This window comes from Mobula birostris, chromosome 19 (genome assembly GCF_030028105.1).
Source record: "Mobula birostris isolate sMobBir1 chromosome 19, sMobBir1.hap1, whole genome shotgun sequence".
NCBI classification, from domain to species: Eukaryota; Metazoa; Chordata; class Chondrichthyes; order Myliobatiformes; family Myliobatidae; genus Mobula; species Mobula birostris.
In genome coordinates, this window is record NC_092388.1 from 13,120,385 (window position 1) to 13,146,878 (window position 26,494).

A 26,494-nucleotide genomic window follows, 5' to 3' on the forward strand; every position below is an offset into this window, starting at 1 on the left:
CCAATAGTCGAAAGGACGTTCAGAGATCCAACCAATGGAAGGCGGAAGTTGGAGTGACAACCAATGGAAAGGCTGCAGTTGGAACAACCACCAGTAGAAGAGCAACATTGTGAAGGAGGCCAATAGGAGCGAAGTTTGTAAGAAAAGCAACCAATGGGTGGCGGGACTCGAGGAGGCCCATCTCTGGGGTGAAGAGGGAATCCTGCCCATGATCACCATACGTGGGACCGCTCAGCGCCGCCACTTCATCGGGATATTGAACGTCCCGAAGTACAGCCAGCCTTGCGCACCATGTGCCCGTCAGCCAGACCGCACCCTCTGGACAGAGCAAAATAAGGACATACGCGTGTTTCGTTGTTTGGAAGACGGCACGTAACCGCACGGGGAAAAAAAGTTAAGTGTTTTAGCTAAGTACGGAGCTTTGCTTGCCCCGCCCTCTGATCCTTATAAAATCCTAGCAGCATTTTCCCGAATTGTCGTGGGAGTCGTAAAATATCTCCGCCTGATTGGATAACTTGGACTTTGATGTTACGTTAACGGCCGTCACAACTGCTTGGTTTACGTCCGCAATTCCAGCAAACTGATTGGCTGTCTGCTCATCAATCGAAGCTGTCGCTTTTCTTTGTCAGTGATTGGTGGCTCGTCCTGTCAATCATTCACAGGCCGGCTCCCACTATCCTTTTCTTTAATTGGCTGAATGCAGGTTTCGCCCCGAGAATGATTGGGTTAAACAACTGCCACTCACCCAGATGATCTCCCACCCGTCTTTCAGCCGCAGTTCGGCGCATGGATCCGACCTGACGAAAAGGAAGCTGGGTGAAGCATTTTGGGAGTTGACCTCTGACCCGCTTGCCGCCGAAATGGTTCATAGAGATGTTTAAAACTGCTTTCCACTCCTCCCCCACGTCTGTTCTCTCTTGCCAACAGGCTTGGTAATCTGAGACGGGACTGATCTCCTGTAGGGAATGCCAGTTTGACACTGAACATTTGGGCCACTCAGAGGAAGGCAGAGTACTGCCAAGTCCGGAGGTTTGATCCAACAACCTGCCGGAAATACGGCCACTACTGTATCCCTTCCCACTACATTTCCCCTGACAGAAATCTATAGAGATTATTTAGGTTGTTAGAAGGAAGCCTAGAATCAGAATCGGGTTCATCATCACTGACTTATATGTAGTGAAATTTGTTTCTTTGTGGCATCAAAAGCACAAAAACTGTGCACACATCGTCCTCCCGCTCGCGATGTCTGCGGTCGGCTTCGACGACTTCTCAGGCCCCTGCTCTGAACTGGCCCTGCCGCCGCTGTTTGGCGGCAACATTCTGGAGAGTGAGCTGGAGCAAGAGGTGGAGTTCGCGGACGCAGGGCTGAACGGCGACACCGCGGAGGAAGACGGGGCAGCAAGGCAGCGCGAGCTGTACCGGAAGAAGTACCACGCGCTGCAGCGAAGGTGCAAGGAGATTGAGACGGTAAGTCTGTCAGAAGAAACATTTCAATGTTCCCTCGCTCTGAGTTGCAAATCCAGCCTCAGAGTGAAGCACGAATGTCACAATATTTGAGGAGCTTCGCATTGTGAGGGAGATGTGTGAATACTGGAAACACCCAGTAGATCAGGCAGCTTCTGTGGTGGGAGAACTAAAGAGTCAGTGACTTTCTTATAACTAGGAAGTAGTTTAAGCAAATCCATTTACAACAGGTCAGAGATGAAAGAGTTGGAGAGTTCTCTGGATATTAAGGGAATTGAGTAAATGGGATAGGGCAGGAAAATGAGACTGAGGTTGCAAATCAGCCTTGGTCCGAATGGATGGGGGAAGCAGGGCTCTGTTACAATGCCTGTGTTCCATCTTGCATAAAAAATGAAATGTTAGCTTTATTTTTAAAACACAAACAGTGAAATGTGTCATTTTGCATCAGTGACCAACGCGGTCCGAGGACACGCCGGGGTCAGTCCGCATGTCTTGCATTCTTCTGGCGCCCACGACTTACTGACCCTAACCCATATATCTTTGGACCATGAGAGGAAACCGGAGCACCCAGAGGAAACCCAGACGGTCGTGGGGAGAACGTACAAATGCCTTGCCGACAGTAGTGGGAATTGAATCTTTTTTGCTGATCATTGGTACTGTAATAGCGTTATGTTACAGTGACACCAAACCATCTTAACCCCAATATAACTTAAAGGTTGACTAACTGCTTTGTAAAAATCACAAGGATTTAATTGCGATTCATGATTTCTTTTCCAGGTAAATGAAAAACTCTTGAACAGACTAAAAAATGTGAGGAAGATAACGCAGCGGTTAAAGAAGGAGCGAAGGTACCATATGTAGCTCTGTTCTTGCAACCCGATTACTGCTCACTGAGCTGTGGCTTAAAGAAAGCGGGGAGGTCAGCCAGCGTTCCTACTCCTGGTCAGGACCCAGTGACCTACAGATTAGAATGTGGGGAAATTACCATGATCCTGCTCCAGATCACTACAGAATGACACCTGAACTAGAAGCAGAATCAGGTTTACTATCACTGATATACCTGTATGTCATGAAATTTGTCATTTTGTGGCAATAATACAGTGCAAGGCATATAAAAAAATTAATTATCATCATCGTTGTGTGCTGTGTCGTATGACGTGGATGATCATGGCCTACGACCATGATTATTCTTAGCAAATTTTTCTACAGAAGTGGTTTGCCCCTTCTTCTGGGCAATGTCTATATAAGGCAGGGGACCCCACCCAACATCAGAGATTGTCTGCCTGGCGTCAGTGGTCGCATAACCAGGACTTGTGATAGGCACCAGCTCTTATGACCATCCACCACCTGTTCCCAGGGCTTCACATTATCCTGATCAGGGGGCTAAGCAGGTGCTACACCTTGCCCAAGGGTGATCTGCAGGCTAGCGGAGGGAAGGAGCGCCTTACACCTTTGGTGAAGATGTATTTCATAGTCATAGTCATACTTTATTGATCCCGGAGGAAATTGGTTTTCGTTACAGTTGCACCAGAAATAATTAAATAGTAATAAAACCATAAATAATTAAATAGTAATATGTAAATTATGCCAGGAAATAAGTCCAGGACCAGCCTATTGGCTCAGGGTGTCTGACCCTCCAAGGGAGGAGTTGTAAAGTTTGATGGCCACAGGCAGGAATGACTTCCTATGACGCTCAGTGTTGCATCTCGGTGGAATGAGTCTCTGGCTGAATGTACTCCTGTGCCCAACCAGCACATTATGTAGTGGATGAGAGACATTGACCAAGATGGCATGCAACTTGGACAGCATCCTCTTTCCAGACACCACCGTCAGAGAGTCCAGTTCCATCCCCACAACATCACTGGCCTTACGAATGAGTTTGATTTCCACCCGAACACATGTAAAAATTACTGTAAGTTACGATAGAAGAATAGTGTTAAAGGAGTGAGGTAGTGTTCATGGACTGTTAAGGAATCCAATGGCAGAGGAGAAGAATCTGTTTCTAAAACATTGAGAGGAAAACTTAGCTAGTATTTAAGCTGTTGTCCTCCCACATCACTGCACTCTAACCCTGGGTTAGAGAGAGACGGGGGTAATCTGTCAGAGTTTTTTTTTCACTGATGCTTTTCTCTGTGCTCACCAGGTTCCTGATGAAGTGCCTGGACTCTCATGGTGATTCCTATCGAACAGCCCAGCTGACCATACTGCTCGAGGTAATAGATGCTTGCTTGAGCTCAGCGCCAAACACTATCACTCACCTCTCCATCCACAACCCTCACCCCCTCCCTGTCATTGTAAATTTCTTGATTGCTGCATTTCCTACTCCCTGGTCTGAACCCTTCCAACACCGTCTCCCGCCCCCTTTGCCCCCCCCCCCCCAACCACTCCACTATTCCTGCTACATTCTGAAATTCTTGGGAGGTCTAGGCTACTCCCATTTTGGCCTTTATCCCAAGGTTGAAATGTCTAATACCAGAGGGCACGAAGGTGAGAATTGGTAGGTTCAAAGGAGACGTGAAGGGTAAGTTTTTCGCTCAGAGAGTGGGAGATGCCAGGAGTGCGCTGCCTGGTAAGGTGGTAGAGGCAAATACATTGGGGCCTGTTCAGAAACGTTTGGATAGGCACATGGATGTGAGGAAGATGGAGGGATATGGACGTGGTGTAGGTAGGAACGGTTAGTGTTTGTGTGTTTTCGATTTGCTTTTTAGCTGGTTTGGCACAACATCATGGGCCTGTGCACTACAGTCTTTATGTCCCCTGCCTGGATCTTCCCAGGGATTCTCAACCTCCCCACTCAACCCCTGTTCTGTTCCTCTTTAACTTTAGCTATTTTCCCCCTCAGTTGGTTTTCTTCACTCATCTGGAAGTTGTTCTGCAGAGATCGATTTCTCCGAGCTGATCCAAAGAACACTGTTGGGAAGAAGCAGTCCCATGTGTTGCCCCGCGAGTTGCTGGAAGAAGGGGAGAGAAGAGATAGGCTTGTTGTGGTAATTAATTCCAGGAAATGTCCACCTTTACGGTGGTGTATGGAATTTGTCACTGTCCTAATTACTCTGCACCACCCTTCTTTTCATCAGCACTTTCCTGGATTTTGCCATTACCCTACTATCCCACAGAAGACAGAGGTGAGATGGAGAAGGTTTTCCTATAGCGATACCAGGGAGGGAGTTCCAGGATTCAGTCCCAGTCACAGTGAAGGAGCAGTTGATGTTTTCCCAATTCAGGGTAGTTTGTGACTGCGAGGGAGGCTGGGTTCCTCTACATCTGCGCCTGCTGCAGTAGAGGTGACAGATTCAGGAGGTGTTGTCAGAGTAAACCAGGCAAAGAACCACAGTGCATTTTATAGACAGTCTTCCCAGCAGCCACAGAGCACCAATGGTGCCGGAAGGGAATAGTCCGTCTACTGGGCTGCCTCAGCCTGGATAGTGTCACACTTCTGGTGTGTCATTGGAGCTGAGCTGCACTCAGAATCAGGTTTATTATCACTGATATTTACAATCAAATATATATATATACACACACACACAGGTGTCCCCCGTTTTCCGAACGTTCTCTTTACGACACTTCACTTTTACGAAAGACCTACATTAGTACCTGGTTTCATTAACCGAAAGAGGATTTTTGCTTTTACAAAAAAAGACGCTCGCTTTAAACTTGTGTTTACCCCGAGAAAGACTACCATGACCATGAAGCCTTGCGCGGGCAGGTGTGTGTGCATGCATGACGTGCGAATGCGTGTACGTGTGCATGCATGACATGCACATGCGTGTACGTGCCGATTTTTTTTCGACAATTTGATTTTGGCTCAAACTGCCGGATTCTGTTAAGCGAAACTACACTGTGCATACATTATTTCTACTTTATATAGGCTATGTATTTATCATATCATTCCTGCTTTTACTATATGTTAGTATTATTTTAGGTTTTATGTGCTATTTGGTAGGTTATTTTTTGGGTCTGGGGATATATATATATATGTGTGTGTGTGTGTGTGTGTGTGTGTGTGTATGTGTGTCCGTCTATGTATGGACACTGAACCAACCCGTGAACACATACAAAATGAAATAGGTTTTGTAAAAAGTGTAGTGTCTATGGGTTGGTTCATTGTCAGTTTAGAAATCTGATGGCGGAGGGGAAGAAGCTGTTTCTGAAACGTTGACTGGATAGTAAGCCATTCAGTTTATGGTGGAGAGGTGACTTTAGCAATGTGATACAGACTGAATCCAAGGCAAGAGGAGAGTATTTCATTACACTCCTGATTTGTGCTTTATTGACATGGTAAACATAATGTATATTGAATGCACGCACTACCAACACCCTGACGAGTGGAGGGTATTCCATCACGGGGGATGTTGGAGGGGTGTTCTAAGTAATATGACGTTGGGGGTAGAAGGGTGGGTTGGCAAGTTTGCAGATGACACAAAGGTTAATGGTGTTGTAGATAGTGTAGAGGATTGTCGAAGAGAGACATTGATAGGATGCAGAAGTGGGCTGAGAAGTGGCAGATGGAGTTCAACCCGGAGAAGTGTGAGGTGGTACACTTTGGAAGAACAAACTCCAAGGCAGAGTACACAGTAAATGGCAGGATACTTGGTAGTGTGGAGGACCAGAGGGATCTGGGGGTACATGTCCACAGATCCCTGAAAGTTGCTTCACAGGTAGATAGGGTAGTTAAGAAAGCTTATGGGGTGTTAGCTTTCATAAGTCGACGGATAGAGTTTAAGAGTCGCGAGGTAATGATGCAGCTCTATAAAACTCTGGTTAGGCCACACTTGGAGTACTATGTCCAGTTCTGGTCACCTCACTATAGGAAGGATGTGGAAGCATTGGAAAGGGTACAGAGGAGATTTACCAGGATGCTGCCTGGTTTAGAGAGTATGATCAGAGATTAAGGGAGCTAGGGCTTTATTCTTTGGAGAGAAGGAGGATGAGAGGAGACTTGATACAGGTGTACAAGATAATAAGGGGAATAGATAGAGTAGATAGCCAGCGCCTCTTCCCCAGGGCACCACTGCTCAATACAAGAGGCCATGGCTTTAAGGTAAGGGGTGGGAAGTTCAAGGGGGATATTAGAGGAAGGTTTTTTACTCAGAGAGTGGTTGATGCATGGAATGCACTGCCTGAGTCAGTGGTGGAGGCAGATACAGTCGTGAAGTTTAAGAGACTACTAGACAGGTATATCGAGGAACGTAAGGTGGGGGGTTATATGGGAGGCAGGGTTTGAGGGTCGGCACAACATTGTGGGCCGAAGGGTGCTGTACTATTCTATGTCCTATATTGAGTACATGGACTAACAATCAGGTAACTAGAGGGTAATCCATCATATTCCTGACTTGTGTGTTGTAAACAGTGGAAAGTTAATGTGGATAAATGTGATAGGTGTTATGTGTGTGACTCTCACTCGCTCCATACCCTTCTCTGGGTTGGAGAAAGCATTCCATTACACTTGTAGATGGCTGTAAGGCCTTGGGGCATTAGGACATGAAGCACTCGCTGCAGGATACTGTTGAATTAGGATGTTCATTTGTTCATTATGTGCTATGTCATATGATGTGGGCGATCATCGGCTTTCCATGACCATGATTGTTCTTGGTAAATTTTTCTACAAAAGTGGTTTGCCATTGCCTTCTTCTGGACAGTGTCTTTACAAGGCAGGCAACCCCAGCCATTACCAATACTCTTCAGAGATTGCCTGGCGTCAGTGGTCGCATAACTAGGACTTGTGATATGCACCAGCTGCTCATAGGACCATCCACCACCTGCTCCATGGCTTTACGTTATCCTGTTCGTGGGGGGCTAAGCAGGTGCTACACCTTGCCCAAGGGTGACCTACAGGCTAGCAGAGGGAAGGAGTGTCTTACATCTTTGGTAGAGATGTATCTCCACCCCGCCACCTACCAGTGCCGAGTCTAGAATTGTTCTGTTTTTTGTAGTTTAACTTTCTTATGCTTCTATTTTTATATACAGTACTGTGCAAAAGTATTTAGGCACATATATATAGCCAGGGTGCCTAATACTTTTGCACAGGATTGTATATTTCCCCCCGTGATCAATAAAGTAGTATTACTATTACTATATTATGTCTTTCCAGTTACCAAATAATACTTAATACTACTGAGCTAATACGAAGTTGAGTACTCTTCTTTTGTTTCCCAACTACCTACCTATTTTAACCAATATTGGATAATTTAACCAAAATTGGTAATATTGGATCATTTTATCTCAATAAGTAAATGAACAAGTATAATATTTTTGTGTTATTTATTTAATTGGGTTTTCTTTATCTAGTTTTAGGACTTGCATGAAGATCTGATCACATTTTAGGTCATTTATGCAGAAATAGAAATTGTTCAGGGTTCACATACTTTCTAGCACCATTGTAGGTTAATTGTTATCACTAGAATGTTGTTATCCTTTTAGTTGGAGCTAGTTTTTTTTTTGTATAAAGTGACCGCAACTTCTTTATTCTTGTAGTACTTAAAAACACGGCAGTAACCAACAGGTTTCATGCTTCATTCTTGACTTCCAGACCTCTGGATTGCAAAAGCACAAGGAGCCAGCAATACTCAGCCTCTGACCTGATTCTGTAGCCTTGTGTGTTTCTGTGGTTGGTCCGGTTGGGTTTCTGGACACCGGTGATCCCTGGTAGCAATTTAGCGAGGACTGGTGTACGGGGCTTCAATGTCTTTGTGTATATGTGCAGGACGAGGGCAGCCGAGGAGGCGAGGAAATGCTGTTGGACAACCCCCCGAGCGGCCAGCTCCCAGAGGGAGAGGAAACCCCAGCAGCCAAGCACAGCTCGCAGGGATCGGACAGTCCCACACCCAGTGAGGGGGGCACTCACAAGAGGAAGAGAGTAAAGGAAGAGAAAGAGGGCCCAACCAACAAGAGGCATTTGAATTCCTTCTATAAATTCGGCCGTGACCTCCCCAAACGGGTAGGTAGGGGTCCTCTGGGAGTGTGGACAGTGCAAGCAAATAGGGAGGGGTTGGGCATATTGGAATTGTGGGCAGTGGGAGCAAATAGGAAGAGGTCGTATTCATTGGGGTTGTGGTCAATGGCAGTGAATGTGAGAGGATTAGGTCCATTGGAACTGTGGATTGTTGCGGTGAATGGGTAGGGGTTTTGAACAGTGGTGGTAAATGATAAGGGATTGAGTATAGTGGGAGTGATTGAGAAGAAGTGGTGTCCATTGGGATTTTAGATAGAAGGAGTAATCAGTAAGGAGTTTTGTTCCTTGGAATTTCAGACAGTGGGAGGAAATGGGAAGGAGTTTGTTCCATTGGGATTAAGGACAGTGGGAGTGAATGGGAAGGAGTTGGTTCCATTGGGATTATGGACAGAGGGAGTGAATGGGAAGGAGTTGGTCCCATTAGGATTATGGACAGGGGGAGTGAATGGGAAGGAGTTGGTCCCATTGGGATTATGGACAGCGGGAGTGAATGGGAAGGAGTTGGTTCCATTGGGATTATGGACGGTGGGAGTGAATGGGAAGGAGTTGGTTCCAACGGGATTATGGGCAGGGGGAGTGAATGGGAAGGAGTTGGTTCCATTAGGATTATGGACAGGGGGAGTGAATGGGAAGGAGTCGGTTCCATTGGGATTAAGAACGGTGGAAATGAATGGAAAGAATTTTGGACCATTTGGATTATTGACATTTGAATGCCAAGGGGTTGTTTCCATTGCGACTAACCACTACTTGTTTATCCTGCTCCCTATATCTTGTCCCAGCAGGATTCCAGCGATGAAGAGCTGTCACCCCGGGAAGGGAGTGAGCCCCTGTCCCGTCCCTGGAACACTGAGAGCCCTGAAAGGAAGGTTGTGTATGGAGAATACTCCAGCCCTGCTGTCTACCCTGAATTTGACTGAAGCCCTCAATCCTGTGTTTATGGAGGCATCGGAAGAAGAGAGCTGGTGATTGAATAGGGACTGGCACTTGGAGGCAGGCCAGTTCAAAGGACCTGAACCACCCCCACCTTCCAGTATTTTAGGGCCCACCCCCTCAGATCCCTGGCCACATGTTTTGTGACACTGTCAGCAGTGACATTAAAATAAAGCAGCAGTGTTCTATGTTAATGAGGGTCTTCATTCCAGTGGTATTCGTCTGAGAAAATACCATGCTGAGGGAGGAGGCGGCAGGATGGGCAGCAAAGTTGGGATTAGGAGTGCAAAGAATAGGAGAACAGGCTAGGTCTAGGAGAGGATCTAAATCTATCTCTCATGCTCTTCCATTATCTGTCTCACTTTCCCTCCTTCTCAGCCACTCTGCACCACCTTCTTGTCAGATGGAGACTGTCTTTCCCTCTCGCCCTCTCCTGTTGTGTCTCTCTTTCCCATCTTCCTTTCTGTACATAGCTCCCTCTATACCAGGGGTTCCCAAGCTGGGGTTCACAGACCCTTTGCTTAATGATCTTCCTCCATGAGATAAGAAAGGTTGGGAACCTCTGCTCTGTACTGTCCGGGTACATGTTAGATGTTCCCTTTACTTCCAACACCTTGAGGGTTATCTATTCCGTTTTTAAACATCAAACGAGAAAATCTGCAGATGTTGAAAATCTGAGCAACACACACAAAATGCTGGAGGAACTCAGCAGGCCAGACAACATCTATGGGGAAAAAAGCATATTCGACATTTCGGGTCGAAATCCTACAGCAGGACTGGGGAAAAACAGCTGAAATCTACTCCTCAGCTTTCTTTCTCCAGTCCTGCCAAAGGGTTTCGACCTGAAACATCGACTGTGCTTTTTATCCATAGATGTAGCCTGGCCTACTGAGTTCCTCCAGCATTTTGTGTGTGTTGTGCTGCTTTTGAACATGTTCTCTCTGCACTGTTAAAGGTACGGAGATAGAGATGTTCTGACCAGTGCAGTAACTTCTTCTTATTGTCCAGTAATTCCTGCTTTTCCATCAATCCTTGAAGTAACAATAAGTCAAATGTTTCAATAACTGTGAATATGTGATTAATTGTGGAGATAAAACATCAAAAATCCAATTTACACACATAAAAGTTGGTGGTGAACGCAGCAGGCCAGGCAGCATCTCTAGGAAGAGGTACAGTCGACGTTTCGGGCCGAGACCCTTCGTCAGGACTAACTGAAAGAAGAAATAGTAAGAGATTTGAGAGGGGGAGGGGGAGATCCAAAATGATAGGAGAAGACAGGAGGGGGAGGGATGGAGCCAAGAGCTGGACAGGTGATTGGCAAAAGGGATATGAGGGGATCACGGGACAGGAGGCCCAGGGAGAAAGAAAAGGGGGAGGGGGGAAGCCCAGAGGATGGGCAGGGGGTATAGTGAGAGGGACAGAGGGAGAAAAAGGAGAGAGAGCAAAAGAGTGTGTGTATATAAATAAATAACGAATGGGGTACGAGGGGGAGGTGGGGCATTAGCAGAAATTTGAGAAGTCAATGTTCATGCCATCAGGTTGGAGGCTACCCAGACGGAATATAAGGTGGTGTTCCTCCAACCTGAGTGTGGCTTCATCTTTACAGTAGAAGAGGCCGTGGATAGACAGATCTGAATGGGAATGGGACGTGGAATTAAAATGTGGGGCCACTGGGAGATCCTGCTTTCTCTGGCTGACAGAGCGCCACCCACCTCCCCCTCGTACCCCATCCGTTATTTATTTATTTATATACACAAATTCTTTTTCTCCCTCTATCCCTCTCACTATACCCCTTGCCCATCCTCTGGGCTTTCCCCCCCTCCCCCTTTCTCCCTAGGCCTCCTGTTCCATGATCCTGCCATATCCCTTTTGCCAATCAATTGTCCAGCTCTTGGCTCCATCCCTCCCCCTCCTGTCTTCTTTCATTTCGGATCTCCCCTTCCCCTCCCACTTTCAAATCTCTTATTAGCTCTTCTTTCAGTTAGTCCTGACGAAGGGTCTGGGCCCGAAAGGTCGACTGTACCTCTTCCTAGAGATGCTGCCTGGCCTGCTGCGTTCACCAGCAACCTTTATGTGTGTTGCTTGAAATTCCAGCATCTGCAGATTTCCTCATGTTTGCATAAATCCAACTTGATTGGTCAGAAATAAGAACAGTACCCAAGAAAAGTAATGTATGAAATATGTTATTGAATTCCTTTTTGTTGTGTTCTTGCTGTAATTTAATAAAGCAGTTCATTTTTGACACCATTCAAGTTATTCCTGTGCAGGGTGTAGGAGTATTGGGTTCAGAGAGCTCAATAGTTTCCTTTATGTAACAAATCTCATATCAAGTGTGTTGCGGTATCATTTTTGAGATGATTTACAGATTCTTGTACTGAGCAGTGTACTACACAATGTGTGTGAGATAAAGGAGATTTTTGCTTGTCCTGTTATGGAGCAAAAAATATTGGCATAATTCTGTACCAGATCAAAAAGACAAGTATTTATTGACCAGTTGAATTCGTCCGGCGTTTTTATTTGTGTTTACTTCTGCTGTTTTATTTGATTTCCAGAGAAGTACTTATTGGTCATTCTTTTGCCAGCAGGGTAAAGAATGGACTGGTTACGTTTGAGGTGCTGTCCTTGCACTCCTGTATACCTCGGACTTTAGATACAACACTTGAGTCATATCACCTGCAGAAATTCTGTGATGACTGACTCAGCAATAGTTGGGTGTATAATGGGAGGCTGAATACAGGGTCCTGGTGGAGGACTTCTTCGAATGGTGCAAGCATCATCTGCAGTTCAACATCAGGAAGACAAAGGAGATGGTGATGAACTTTAGGAAGACTAAGCCTGCACTGCTCCGTTACTATTGATGGTGAGGACATGGATGTGATGAGGACCTACAAGTACATGGGGTGCACCTGGATGACAGACTTGAGTGGAGCACCAACACAGGCTGTATACAAGAAGGGCGAGATGCCTTTACTTCCTGAGGAGACTGACGTCCTTTGGCATATGCAGGCCTCTCCTTCACATGTTCTACCAGTCTGTTGTCACTGATACTATCTTCTATGCAGTGGTGTGAAGATCTCACAGTTTAACAAGTGGATGTCGTCATCGGATTTCAATGGACAACCAAAGAAGAAGAAGGTGTGTTGGAGTATTGGCATCAACATGGGTGATGGCAACAGGCTCAATAAGCTGAATAGAAAGGGTGGCTTTATTATAGGAGTCAAACTGGACACGCTGGAGGCTGTTGTAGAACAAAGGACCCTACGGAAAATCCTGGCAATTCTGGACAATGTTTCTCACCCTTTGCATGCCACCTTGGCTGAACAAAGGAGCACTTTTAGTAATAGACTAAGACAACTGCGCTGCTCCAAGGAGTGCTATATAAGGTCATTCTTATCCTTGGCCAATAGGCTCTATAATGGATCAATCTATAGCTGGGGAAGTGATGACCCCCTTCAATTCGACTCTTTGAGGTAACTTTTTTATTCTTTCTTACTTCTCTTGTAATATTTATATATCTATGTATAACTGTAGCTTCCTTTGGGGTCAATAAAGCATCTACCTATTTTATTACATTTCTGTCCACATTTCAAAGATAAGGTATAACAATTTTACCATAGTACAGAAGTCCATAAGATAGAGGAGCAGAATTAGGCATTTTGACCCATGGAATCTGCTCTGCCATTTCATCATGGCTGAACCATTTTCTTTTCAACCCCAATCCCCTGCCTCTTCCCCATGTCTCTTCCTGTCCTGAGTGCCTCTCATCATCCAGGTCATTCCTTGTTCCCATTGCTACCATCAGGGAGGAGGTACAGAAGTGTTAAGCCGCACAATGATTCACAAACAATTTTGTTTCCTCTATCATCCAAATTCTGAATGGACATTGAACCCATGAACACTACCTCACTACTTGTTTACTTCTATTTTAGCACTACTTACTTAATTAATTTAATAAATATATAATATTCACATTTTTTCTATATTATGTATTACATTGTACTGCTGCCACAAAGTCAAAAAATTCAATTAACATGCTGGTAATATTAAACCGGATTCTGATCCTGACTAATCAAGAATCTATCAACTTTTGCCTTAAATATACCCAATGACTTGGCCTCCACAGCCACCTGTGGCAATAAATTCTACCGATTCGCTGCACTCTGGCTAAAGAAATTGCCCCTCATCTCTTTTCTAAATGGATGCCTTTCTAGCCTGCGGTTGTGTCCTCTGGCCTTAGGCTCCCCAACCATACACATCCACTCTATCAAGATCTTTCAACATTTGAATTCCAGTGAGCATAGGCCCAGAGCCATCAAATGCTCCTCATATGATAAGCCTTTCAACCCTGGAATCATTTTTTTGTCAACCCCTTTTGAACCCTCTCCAATGTCAGCACATCCTTTCTTAGATAAAACTGCTCACAATACTCCAAGTGAGGCCTCACCAGTGCCTTATAAAGCCTCAACATTACCTCCTTTCTTTTATATTCCTTTAGATTCTGTCATTTAACATTATTGATTTCCTACTCTGCTAAATTCAGTAAATTAACTGTGTTTTACTGCAACAAAGAGTCTGGAATTCATTGCTAAAGATAGCTGTGGAGCCCAAGTCATTGGGTATATTTAAAAGCGGAGCATGATTGGTAATGGCGTCAAAGGTTATGGGGAGAAGGCAAAAGAAAAGGATTGAGAGGGATAATAAATCAGACATTGATGGAATGATGGTGTATACTTGATGGGCCAAATGACCTGCGATGTGCAGCTGATAACAGACCTGAAAGGGAGACGGCACAGCATACCTTGCAGGTTGAACCAGGAGCTGGGCTGGACAGAGTGAAGAGGTACCATCAGGGAGAGCAGAGTGACGACGTGAAGAGGGTGCAGACACAGCAGGGTGAAGCAGGAACGATATGGATAAAGGGATCTTGGGGGTCGAAGTCTATAGCTCCCCAAAACTGACTGCATAAGTTGATCGGGTAGTAAAGAAGTCATATGGCAAGTTTACCTTTATTAATAGAGTCATTGCGTTCAAGAGCCGCGAAATCGTTGTGTAGTCTGCTAAATTGCTGATCCAGTTAAACACATTATCCAGATCGTTGATATAGATCAGGCGTCCCCAACCACCGGGCCGCGAGGAAACAATATGATTTGGCGATATGAGTCAGCTGCACCTTTCCTCATTCCCTGTCACGCCCACTTTGAGCTTGAACGCATGCGCGGTTATTACCCATGCATCATCCGTGTCAGGGCAGGAACGAGATCAACTCCTTGAGCTCGCAAATGACGGTGGGCTGAAAAGTATGTTTGACATAACATCGCTGCTGGCATTCTGGATCAAAGTCAAGGCTAAATATCCTGAGATAGTCGGGAAGGCACTGAAAACGTTGGTTTCATTTCCAACAGTTTTCTGCAATGAATGCAACAAAAACTAAACTGCGGAACAGGCTGGACATAAGGAACCCCCTTCGAGTATCGCTGTCTCCCATCACCCCTCGATGGGGCCGTCTTGTTGCAGGAAAACAAGCCCAGGGCTCCCACTGATTCAGCGATATTGGTGTGTTGCAATGAGTTTATATGTTCATACGGGGAAAATGTGCGCTGTGTGTTTAATATCCAAATGTTACTTTAAATGTTATGATGCTATTGACTTTTATAACCATATAACAATTACAGCACGGAAACAGGCGATCTCTGCCCTTCTAGTTCGTGCCGAACGCTACTCTCACCTAGTCCCACCGACCTGCACTCAGCCCATAACCCTCCATTCCTTTCCTGTCCATATATCTACCCAATTTTTCTTTAAATGATAATATCGAACCTGCCTCTACCACTTCTACTGGAAGTTCGTTCAACACTTCAAGCTCCCCGTCCTCCCCTGATAATCGACTTATCACTATATTCATGCGAGGAGAATATGCACTGTGTGTTTAATATTAAATTCGTTAGATAAATCATTTTAGAAACGAAATTGAGTGTATTAGCCACTTATCACCTATATTCCGGTCGTGAATAACCCCTCCCCCCGAGCAGAATCGCCAAAAACGAATTACGGGGCGGGGGGGGGAAGAGAAGAAAGAAGGGGGGAAAGGGAAAAAATATCATCAAAATCATTATCAACATCGTCGGCTGGTACACGCATGCGCACTGGTGCCCGCACAAGGCTTCATGGTCATTGTAGTCTTCTTAGTAAACGTATTTGATTGCTACTCCTGTCTGTTGGCAACCCTACCTCCCCCCACCCCCGGTCGGCTGGTCCGCAAGAATATTATCAGTATTAAACCGGTCCGCAGTGCAAAAAAGGTTGGGGACCCCTGATATAGATGACAAACAATAACGGACCCAGCTCTGATCCCCGCGGTACTCCACTAGTCACAAGCCTCCAGTCAGAGAGGGAATCATCTACCACCACTCTGACTTCTCCCACAAAGCCAATGCATAATTCAATTTACTACCTCATCTTCAATGCCGAGCGACTGAACCTTCTTGATCAGCCTCCCATGGGGGACCTTGTCAAATGCCTTGCTAAACTCCATGTAAACAATATCCACTGCCTTGCTTTCACCAACTTTCTGGTAAATTCCTCAAAAAAACTGTGTGAGATTGGTTAGACATGATCTACCATGCACAACTCATCCTTAATCAGTCCATGTCTATCCAAATACTTGTATATCCAGTCCCTTAGAGTACCTTCCAATAACTTGCCAGCATAAGCGGTGTATGTGAACTCGATTTCAAAGTTTAAGAGGTGTGGATAGATGCATAGATGGTGGGAGTATGGAGGGCTCTGGTCCTGGTGCAGGTCAATGGGAGAAGGCAATTTAAATGATACAGCACAGACTAAATGGGCAGAAGGGCCTGTTTCTGTTCTGCACGGTTTTAAGGTTCTATGACTCCGGTATATAGTGGTCACCATGTACTAACTTGAGATTCATTTTCTTGCAGGCATTTAAGTAGAACAGAGAAATACAATAGAACCTGAGAAAAGCTTCAGTTTTAATTGATTCTGTAAAAGTTTCTTACTATTGATCGCTACATGTGACAAATCTAAACCTATTTACCAATCGATGAATACAAAAGAGTAAAGAAAAAATAAAGTTAACTCTCTTTTTCTGCCCCAACAGAATGAGATTGTTTTTGTACAAGATAATGGGGTCGCCCCAGAGACAGTCATTTTTAAAGTTCAAAGTAAATTTAATATCAAAGAACATATATGTCACCATAGATGACCTTGAGATTCACCTTCATATGGGCATACTCAATAAATTCATTAACCGCAGTAGAATCAATGATACACCGCACCAACAGGGTAGAGAACCAGTGAGCAAAAGACAACAAAACTGTGCAAATACAAAAAGAAATAATAATAATAATAAAAAGAAATAAGCAATAAATATCGAGAACATGAGTTGAAGCATAGTTATATAGGATCTGGGAACAGTGCCGTATGGGACGAGTGAAGTTATTCCCTCTGGTTCAAGAGCCTGATGATTGAGGGGTAATAACGGTGCCTGAACCTGGTGGTGTGAGTTCTGAGGCTCCTGCACCTTCTTCCTGATGGCAGAGGTGAGAAGAGAGCATGTCCTTGGTGGTGGGGTGGGCCATTCATGCACACCCCTGCAAGGAGAACTCTCACATTAAATTTGCTGCCACCAATGGGATTCAGATGATGATAGTTGAAAACGAAGATGAACTTTCCAAAGCTGCATGGATCCATCCCTTTGCTAAGTAAATGAAGATCATCTCTGTTTGCCTGAGTCCACTGTTAGACTGATAATTTCAATTTAAGTGTATGCAGTATGCATCTGCTCTTAATATCCTCTGCAGCCACCCATCTGAATCTCCATTCACTTTTCGCATTTACTTTACTTTCAGCATGGTAGCGTAGTGGTTCGTGTATCGCTTTACACCAACAGCTGTAAGAGGAAACAGTGGCTCAGTTCCCACCGTTGTCTGCATGGAGTTTCTCCCTGTGACCGTGTGGGTTTCCGCCAGGTGCTCCAGTTTCCTCCCACATTCCAAAGTTGTACAGCTTAGGGTGAGTAAGTTATGGGCATGCCATAAGACCATAAGATATAGGAGCAGAAGTAGGCCATTCGGCCCATCGAATCTGCCCTGCTATTCAGCCATGGGCTGATCCAGTCATCCCCACTCCCCTGCCTTCTCCCCGTATCGCCTGGCGACATTTATGGGCTGCCCCCATCCTCAGTCTGTGTTGGTTGTTGATCAAACAATGCATTTTATCGTTCATTTTGATTATACATGTGACAAATAAAGCTAACCTAATTCAAGGTAAACATGTCCATTCACAGTGCTGGCCTTAATCTAATTCTCTATATTTCTCTGTCTCCTGTGTATGTTTCCGCTCAGTACTCCAGGATTCATGGTAGAAATCTTCACTCCATTATCTAGAGTTCCTCTTCCACACCCCTATGTCTCAGGTCAAGGGTCTCAGCACAAAACATCAACTGTTTGTTTCCCTCCATAGATGCTGCCTGACTTTCTGAGTTCCTCCAGCATTTAGCATCTGCAAAATATCTTGTGTTTATAGATTTGTTACAGCTTATTTGCGGTTATAACTAGTAAAATAATGCATAGGAACCAGTAATGTGATGTCCAGAAGACTTTAATATGCACCGCACAAGAAATTATTGAACAAAATTATCGTGCACGGTATTAGGTTAATATACTAGCAATGGCTGATTAATGATCAGGACCTGGAGAGATGGAATAAGTGAGTTGTGCAATGAACCCGAATTGATTAGAGAGCTTAAGGTAAGAAAACCCTGAGGGGTAAATGATCATAATATGATCGAATTCATCCTGAAATTTCAGAAGGAGAAGCTAAAGTCAGATGTATCATTATTACAGTGAAGTAAAGGGAATTACAGAGGCACAAGAGAGGAGCTGGCCAGGATTAATTGGAAAAGAACACCTGATGGATGGCAACAGAGCAGCAAATGGCTGGAATTTCTGGAAGTAATTTGGAAGGCACAGGATATATACATCCCAAAGAGGAAGAAGTATTCAAAAGGAAGGATGACACAATCATGGCTAACAAGGGAAGTCAAAGCCAACATAAAAGCCAAAGAGAGGTCATATAATAGAGCAAAAATTAGTGGGAAGTTGGGGGATTGGGGAACTTTTAAATACCAACAGAAAACAACTAAAAAAGCCACTGACAAGATAAAGATAGAATATAAAAAAAGCTAGCCAATAATATTAAAGAAGATACCAAAAGTTCCTTCAGATACATAAAATATAAAAGAGAGACAAGAGTGGATATTGGACTGCTGAGAAATGACACTGGAGAGGTAGTAATGGGGGACAAGGAAATGGCAGATGAGCTAAATAAGTATTTTGTATCAGTCTTCACTGTGGAAGACACTAGCAGTATGGAGGAAATACCAGGTGTCAGGGGTCATGAAGTGTGCACAGAGAGAAGGTCTTGAGAAACTGCAAGGTCTGGAGGTAGATAATTCACTTGGACCAGATGGTGTACACCCCAGGGTTCTGAAAGAGGTGGCTTAAGAGATTGTTAGAGTCATTAGTAATGATGTTTCAAGAATCTCTAGATTCTGAAATGGTTCTGGAAGACTGGAAAATTGTGAATGTCACTCCACTCTTCAAGAAGGGGAAAGGCAGAGAAAAGGAAATTATAAGCCAGTTAGTCTGACCTCAGTGGTAGGGAAGATGTTGGAGTCGATTGTAAAGGTTTCAGGCATATGATAAAATAAGCCGTAGTCAGCAAAGTTACAAGGTACCACACATGAGACTGCTCAACAGGCCATGAGCCCATGATATGACAGGAAAGATTCTAGCATGAATAAAGCAGTGGTTGATTGGCAAGAGGCAAAGAATGGAACTAAAGGGAGTGGTTGGCTGCTGGTGACCAGCAGTGTTCCACAGGGATCTGTGTTGGGAACAATTCTTTTTTTTGTTATATGTCAATGATTTGGATGATGGAATTGATGGCTTTGTTGCAAAGTTTGCAGATGATATGAAGATAGGTGGAGGGGCAGGTAACTTTGAGGAAATAGGGAGGCTACAGAAGGACTTGGACAGATTAGGAGAATGGGCAAAGAAGTGGCAGATAGAATACAGCGTTGCCAAGATATGGTCATGTACTTTAATAAAAGAAATGAAAGGTTCGAGTATTTTCTAAATGGAGAGAAAATACAAAAATCTGAGGTGCAGAGGGATTTAGGAGTCCTTGTACGGGTTTCCCTAAAGGTTAATTTGCAGGTTAAGTAAGGTGAGGAAGGCAAATTGCATTCATTTCAAGAGGACTAGAATATAAAAGCAAGGATATATAGTGTTGAGACTTTATAAAGCACTGGTGAGGCCTCACTTGGAGTATTGTGTGCAATTTTAAACCCCTTATTTTAGAAAGCATGTGCTGAAACTGGAAAGGGTTCAAAGGAGGTTCTTGAAAATGATATATGATATGTGAAAATATATGTGATATTTACATTAACTTCAATTGTCATGAGCAAATACAGTCCCCTATTCACTCAGCCTCTCTCAAACCTCTGTAGTGGCTTAATGATCCTTTTTGGACTGCTATTTGTTTCAACAGATGTCTTGCTTTCACTCGCTGCATGAATTCTAGTATCCCTTTGAGAACTCTGATCTACATTTTAATTTCTTTCGCATCCTTGTTCCAAGGTCCTATCTGTTCATCTGTTTTTGTTCCTGCTGTGTGACCATAATTCTCTCCACGTGCCTCATAATGGAGCCCTGAGCTACTGTGCATCCACGTGATCAGTGAGTTTTTGCACAAGTTCCAACTGATTCTGTCTCAATTCACAGAGCTTCTTCTGCTGCCTGAGTATCATAAAGACCAACTCCTCCTGTTGGATTGTGTTGAACTGTTGCAGTTATTCTGACCCTGGGAGTTGCGTGGTCTCCCCATCTTACTTTTTATTTTTCCACTTCAATTTCGGTGAAGATCGTGGGGATACTTTTGATTTCCAGCCTTTAACTGAAAACTGATGAGAAACAGATTTTAAACCGCAGCTGCATGTTTCAGAAACAACACTGGTGACTTCTTCATCATGATCACTCTCTTCAGCATTGGGGTGACTGTTATGCTAGTGTAGCTGGTACCGATTGTCTGTGGAAGGTGGAGTTCTTGTGCTTTTCTTGCAGAACCTCTCTGAAGCTCTCATGGATGCTGTAATGAGATTCTCAAGTTACATCAGGTAAGCATCTGAGCCCCTCAAAGACAGCTGCATACTCTTCCATGAGTGAAGTATGGTCATTTTTGGTCTGTGAAGCCACTGCAAACAAGTTGAGCTTTTCACATGCACTCAGACCTAATATTGGTTGTACTCGCTTTTCAACCATCAGTAGCTGTGCTTTAAGGAGCTTTCCCTTGTGTTTGAAGGTCACTATACAGAGGGTTGCCAACTGTCCCGTATTAGCCGGGACATCCCATATATTGGGCTAAATTGGTTTGTCCCATAAGGGACCGCCCTTGTCCCATATTTCCCCCGCTAAGGTAGAGCGTTCCTATGAAACATTTCGTGCCGAAATGGCGTAAAGCGAAGAAGCAATTACCGTTAATTTATATGGGAAAAATTTTTGAGCGTTCCCAGACCCAAAAAATAACCTACCAAATCATACCAAATAACACATAAAACCTAAAATAACACTAACGTATAGTAAAAGCAGGAATGATATGATAAATACACAACCTATATAAAGTAGAAATAATGTGTGTACAGTGTAGTTTCACTGAACAGAATTGAGAAGATTAAGCCAAAACCGATCTGTAGAGAAAAAAATCGCACGTACACACATGCACATGTCATGAATGCGCACTTCATGCAAGCGCACACAGGTGCCCGCGCAAGGCTTCATGGTAGTTTTTCTCGGGGTTAAAACAAGTGTCCCGTACTTGACTGCTACTTTTGTCCTTTATTTGGGAGTGACAAAGTTGGCAACCCTACTATACAGTCCCCCTTTACTAGAACATTCTCTCCAGTGTAGCCTGTTCCTTTGAATTTCACAGGGTACATCTTGATCTTTACTTTGAGAGTACTGTAATCATCCATAGGCAACAGCTTTACCTGGGTTCCAGTGTCAGGCTTGAATGGAATTACTGTCTCATTCACAGTCACTGGAACAATCCATTCGGTCTTACTAGCACCCACAGTCTGCAGAGAATCCACAAAGGCATCCTCCATTTCCTCAGCAACCGCGTGCACCTTTCTCTTGCTAGATTTGCAGCACTTTGCAAAATGATTCCTCTTCCCACAATTATTTCAGGACTTTCCATAAGCAGGACACTTCTTTGGGATGTGCATACCTCCACATTTGCCGCATCTGCTGCTTGAGCCTACCTCTTTGGTTTGCGGTTGCTTTGTGAAAAGCCTTGTGCTCTACCCCTCTGTTTTCACAACATGCACTATTGTTTCTGCCCTTTGCAGCTCCTTATCTTGCGCTCGTGTGGTCTCCACTGCCCTACGCATATTCACAGCCTCTTCTAGCGTTAAATCTTTGTCAAGGAGCAATCCTTCTAAGTCCATTATCTGAGATTCTGCAGACTACTCTATCTTTAACTACTGAGTCTCTCAAATTTCCAAACTCGCAGGACTTACTCAGCGTGTGGAGCTCAGCTAAATATTGGTTAAAGCTGCCACCTTGTTTCTGCTCACAGGAAAAGAATTTATATTTTCAAACGTGATGTTTTTACTTGGGACAAAATACTTCTCAAATTTTGTCATCAGAGTGTCTAATGTAAAGTCTGTCTCATCAATTTGAAAACTGTTGTCGATGTCCAAAGAATCTTCACCAATTACATGTAGAAAGGTAGACGCTTTCAATTTTCACTCCACCCTGCTGGCTCTGCTCGCTGCTAAATATATATTGAATCGCATTTCCAATTATCAGCTAGATTGCAGGTAAACTGCATAGGTGTGTGAGGACTTAGATCATCCATTGAGGAGATTTTTAGGCTCTCACCTCAATTTCTTGGTGAACTTTGAGACAGCATACTCTTTTGTCAGTAGCTTCTCTCCATCAGAACCTAGTGTCTCTTCCTTAGTCACTCACAGTATTCAATTAAGTTTCTTATTTAGAGTTCACACCAACTTCTGACACCGTGTTATGTTTGTTCTTTAACCAAGACAAACTTTTTTGGTTAAAAATTGCTAGAACTGTTTTATTAACAGATTTACAGAATGGCTTCAGCCTGATCACATTTTCCTCAGAACCTTAAGCCCACAAAGAGTGTGTGTGTGTTTTGTTCACCAACATCATTTCCAGCTCTGGGTGAACCACCCCACTAGGAACGGGAGTTCTTTATTATGTACAGACATAATAACGCAAGAAAAGTATCACATAAGAAATTATTGAACAAAATTACAGTGCACAGTATTGGGTTAATATACTAGCAGGGACTGGTTAATGATCAGGACCTGGAGAGATGGAATAAGTGATTCATTTTTAGATTGAAAGGCTGTGGCAAGCTGTAAGTCTCTGCAGTCAGTACTGTGGCCACACGTGTTCACTATCCACAGATTTACGTAAGGGACTGAATGTATCTAAATTTGTGGCAGATATACACTGGGTGGCAGTGTTGGCTGTAAGGAGAGAGATGGGCAGGCTACAGGAGAATACAGACAAAGTAAATAGACAAGAATGGGGCAAATGGAATAAATATTCAAAAGTATGAAGTCATCCACTTCGATAGAAAAACAGGAACTCAGATTATTTTTAATTGACCAGATTGAAAGATGCTAGTTTTCAGAGAGATCTGGGTGCTGTAAAGAAATCAGCAATTTAAAGACTCTTGCAAATTTCCATAGGTGTGTGATGGTGAGCATTCTGTCTGACTGCATCACCGTCTGGTGTCGAGGCGCCAGTGCCCAGCTTCACAAGAGGCTGAGGAGGGCTGTCGACTCAGCCAGCTCCATCACAGACACCACCCCCCCCCCACCACAACCGAGGACATCTTTTAAAGGTGATGCCTCAAGAAGGTGGCATCTATTGTAAAGGGCCCCCACCATCCAGAACATCCATGCCCTCTTCGCATTACTACCATCACTAAGGAGGTGCAGGAGCCTGAAGATGCAAACGCAATGTTTCTTACCCTCCACCATCAGATTGCAGAATGATTGATGAACCCATGAACACTATCTCACGATTTTACTCTCTTTGTGCATGATTTATTTATTTTTACACATTGTTGTAATTCTTGATAATTTTTATGTACTACACTGTCCTGTTGCCACAAAATAACAAATATTCACCACATGTATTCCAGATTCTGATTCTACGTCATGCAGGTACAAGAAGCAGTTGAGGATGTGTAAGTTATAGAGGGTCCTGATTGTGATCACATCTAAAATTTGCTATACAGGTCTGCTCAAAGGTCACTAAATTGGTTCTCGGAATCACAGAAGACACAAGTCACTGTAGAAGCTGGGATCTGAAGCAGCAAACGATCTGCTGGAGGAATTCAGTAAGTCCATGGGGCCAGGAAGTGTTATCCTCCCACAGATGCAACATGACCCACTAAGTTCCTCCAGCACATCAGAATCAGAGTGAGGTTTATTATCATGCTCTCATTTGCAGCAGGAATACAGTGCAAAGACATACAACTACAAACAAAATAGTGCAAAAAAAATGCTCTACAGAAATCTGATGGCGAAGGAGAAGAAGCTGTTGAGGATGGGTCTTCAGGCTCTTGCATTTCGTCCTGATGATAGTAACAAGAAGAAGGCATTTCTCAGATGGTTTTAGATTTAGATTTAGGTTCCTTTACCATCAGAGAATGTGTACAGTATACAGCCTGAAATTCTTACTCTTCATAGACATCCACAAAACAAAAGACGCCACAGAATGAATGATAGAAAATAGAAGCTCCAACTCCCCCTAAACTTCACAGAAGCAGCAGCTAAATCATCAACCCCGCCACTTGTACCAGTAAAAGCACCAACCCTCCCCCCACCCCCTACCATGCAACAGCAAAAGACCCCAAAGAGACCTTGATTCAGAGTACATAAAAACCAGTCCATAATCCAGTACTTTGGTATCTCAGACAGAGAGAGAGAGGTTGTTCCTGCAACACCGAGAACAGAGACCAGCAGTTCGCTGTTCCAATGTTACAACCTTCCACGCCACTTCTTCAAGCCCCTCCATCTCGAGCAGCGACAGGCTCTCACTCACCATCAAAATGAAGAGAGCGACGGATTGTTCAAGTACGGGGATCTTCTTCCAATGGAGGCAGCCTTCGTGAAGCACCGATTTTGAAGATGTCCTCGATGGTGGGCAAGATTATATTGGTGATGGAGCTGGATGAGTCTACAGCCTTCTGAGACCTCTTTCAGTCCAGTACATTGGAGCCTCCATACCAGGAAGTGACACCATCAGTCAGAATGCTCCCCACGAGGCATCAGTAGAAATTTCCTTGTCTTTGGTGACATACCAAATCCCCTCAAACTCCTAATTAAGTATAGCCATCAATGCACCTTCTTCGTGATCGCATCAATATGTTGGGCCCAGGATAGATCCTCTGAGTTGTTGACACCCAGGAAATGGCATCTGCCCACCATGAAGTATCAAAGCAGCTCACCCTTCCACTTCTGGCACCTGAACCCTGTTTTCCGACTGTCTCTGGCACAAGCCAAAAGTATGAACACTCTCTGACTTTGCAGTGGTCACACCTGATGTTGCTGTCTTTACAGAATGGTTCTTTGCAAGCTGGGTCCTTCATTGCCTTAAGTGCGAAGTTTGGAGCAACTTTTAGAGTGCAGACACCTGATAGAATGTGCAAAGGCTTTGTGTGTGGACATCACTGATGTAAGGTAATGGAGCACTTGCTTGCTGAAAATCAGTTTGTAACTGTTATAAATTGGTGTATATACTAATGTGTTAAGACAGTGCCATTCTCTGTGACCATGTCAATGGGAACAACAGGTGCAAGGGAATCATTGCTGTTCCATAGTGAACGTGTTGTAAAATGACGACATTCGCTATTACTTTCCAATGTAGACTACATTATTACTTGGAGTGTAAGCACAAATAATATAAGTTTTGAAAAGTACTTTTGGCTGAACCATATCCAGAAACCCAATTCCTTTCATGCATCACTATTGCCTGTGTTAGAAATGTAATGATGCAAACGATGCTTTGAGTTTTTAACAAAGTGCAGAAGTAGCAAAGTTTAAAGAACAAAATAAACTTATTATCAATGTACATACTGTATATCTCACCATGTACAACCCTGAGATTCATTTTCTTGCGGGCATTCACTGTAAATACAAACATACAAAGAAACAATAGAATCAATGAAAAACGACAAGGAGATAGACAAATAAACAATGTGAAAAAGACAACAAAATACGTAAATACAAATAAACAAACTGGCAATCAATATGAAGACCATGAGAGGAAGAGTCCGTGAAGGTGAGTCTGTAGGTTGTGGGAACAGTTCAGTGTTGGGGTAGATGAAGTTGATTGAAGATATCCCTCCGGTTCAAGAGCCTGATGATTAAGGGGTAATAACTATACCTGAACTTGGTGGAGTGGGTCCTAAGGTTTCTCTACCTTCTTCCTGGTGGCAGCAGGAGAAGAGAGCATGGCCTGGATGGTGGGATCACTGATGATGGATGCTGCTTTCCTGCAACACTGTAGATGTGCTCAGTGGTGGGGAGGGATTTACCCGTGATGGACCGGTCTAAATTAGATTAGATTATGAGGACACGCAGTCCTCTTTTATTGTCATTTAGTAATGCATGCATTAAGAAATGATACAATGTTTCTCCAGAATGATATCACAGAAACACATGACAAACCGACTGAAAAACTGACAAAAACCACATAGTTATAACATATAGTTACAACAGTGCAAAGCAATACCGTAATTTGATAAAGAACAGACCATGGGCACGGTAAAATGTCTCAAAGTCTCTCGAAAGTCCCATCATCTCACGCAGACGGTGAACCTCCAGCGCCGCAAACTTGCCAATGCAGCATCCTGGAAGCATCCGACCACAGTCCGACTCCAAGTCCATCCGAAAACTCCGAGCCTCCGACCAGTTCTCTGACACTGAGCATCCAGCACCATCTCTGTCGAGCGCTTCAACCCCGGGCTCGGCAATAGGCAAAGCTGAGGATTTCGGGCCTTCCCCTCCAGAGATTC

At 44.0% G+C, this 26,494-nt stretch overlaps 1 protein-coding gene across 6 annotated transcripts; it reads left to right on the forward strand.

Annotated features, from left to right (window-relative positions):
• Nucleotides 1-167: 167 nt before the first annotated feature.
• tfpt (TCF3 (E2A) fusion partner) lies at nt 168-24,601 on the forward strand. Of its 6 annotated transcripts, none has more exons than XR_011889720.1 (7): nt 168-1,467; nt 2,242-2,312; nt 3,608-3,677; nt 8,168-8,401; nt 9,196-9,378; nt 11,932-12,816; nt 24,392-24,601. XR_011889720.1 is itself a non-coding variant. In XM_072283239.1 (6 exons), the coding sequence occupies exons 1-5, from the start codon at nt 1,243-1,245 to the stop codon at nt 9,331-9,333; spliced, it is 738 nt and encodes a 245-aa protein (XP_072139340.1). In that variant the 5' UTR covers nt 168-1,242; the 3' UTR covers nt 9,334-9,378; nt 11,929-16,450. The 6 variants fall into 6 exon arrangements, 4 of the variants coding, with proteins under 4 accessions (XP_072139340.1, XP_072139339.1, XP_072139338.1 ...); XR_011889721.1 differs by lacking the exon at nt 24,392-24,601 and adding an exon at nt 16,288-16,435; XM_072283239.1 differs by lacking the exon at nt 24,392-24,601 and having other exon boundaries at nt 11,929-16,450.
• Nucleotides 24,602-26,494: the final 1,893 nt, after the last annotated feature.

Bases quoted from the DNA above. Each gene is read 5' to 3' on its own strand.
- tfpt (XM_072283239.1), top strand. From the start codon at position 1,243: ATGTCTGCGGTCGGCTTCGACGACTTCTCAGGCCCCTGCTCTGAACTG. The intron at 1,468-2,241 runs GTAAGTCTGTCA...TTTCTTTTCCAG, and splicing joins GGTGCAAGGAGATTGAGACG to GTAAATGAAAAACTCTTGAA. The intron at 2,313-3,607 runs GTACCATATGTA...TGTGCTCACCAG, and splicing joins CGGTTAAAGAAGGAGCGAAG to GTTCCTGATGAAGTGCCTGG.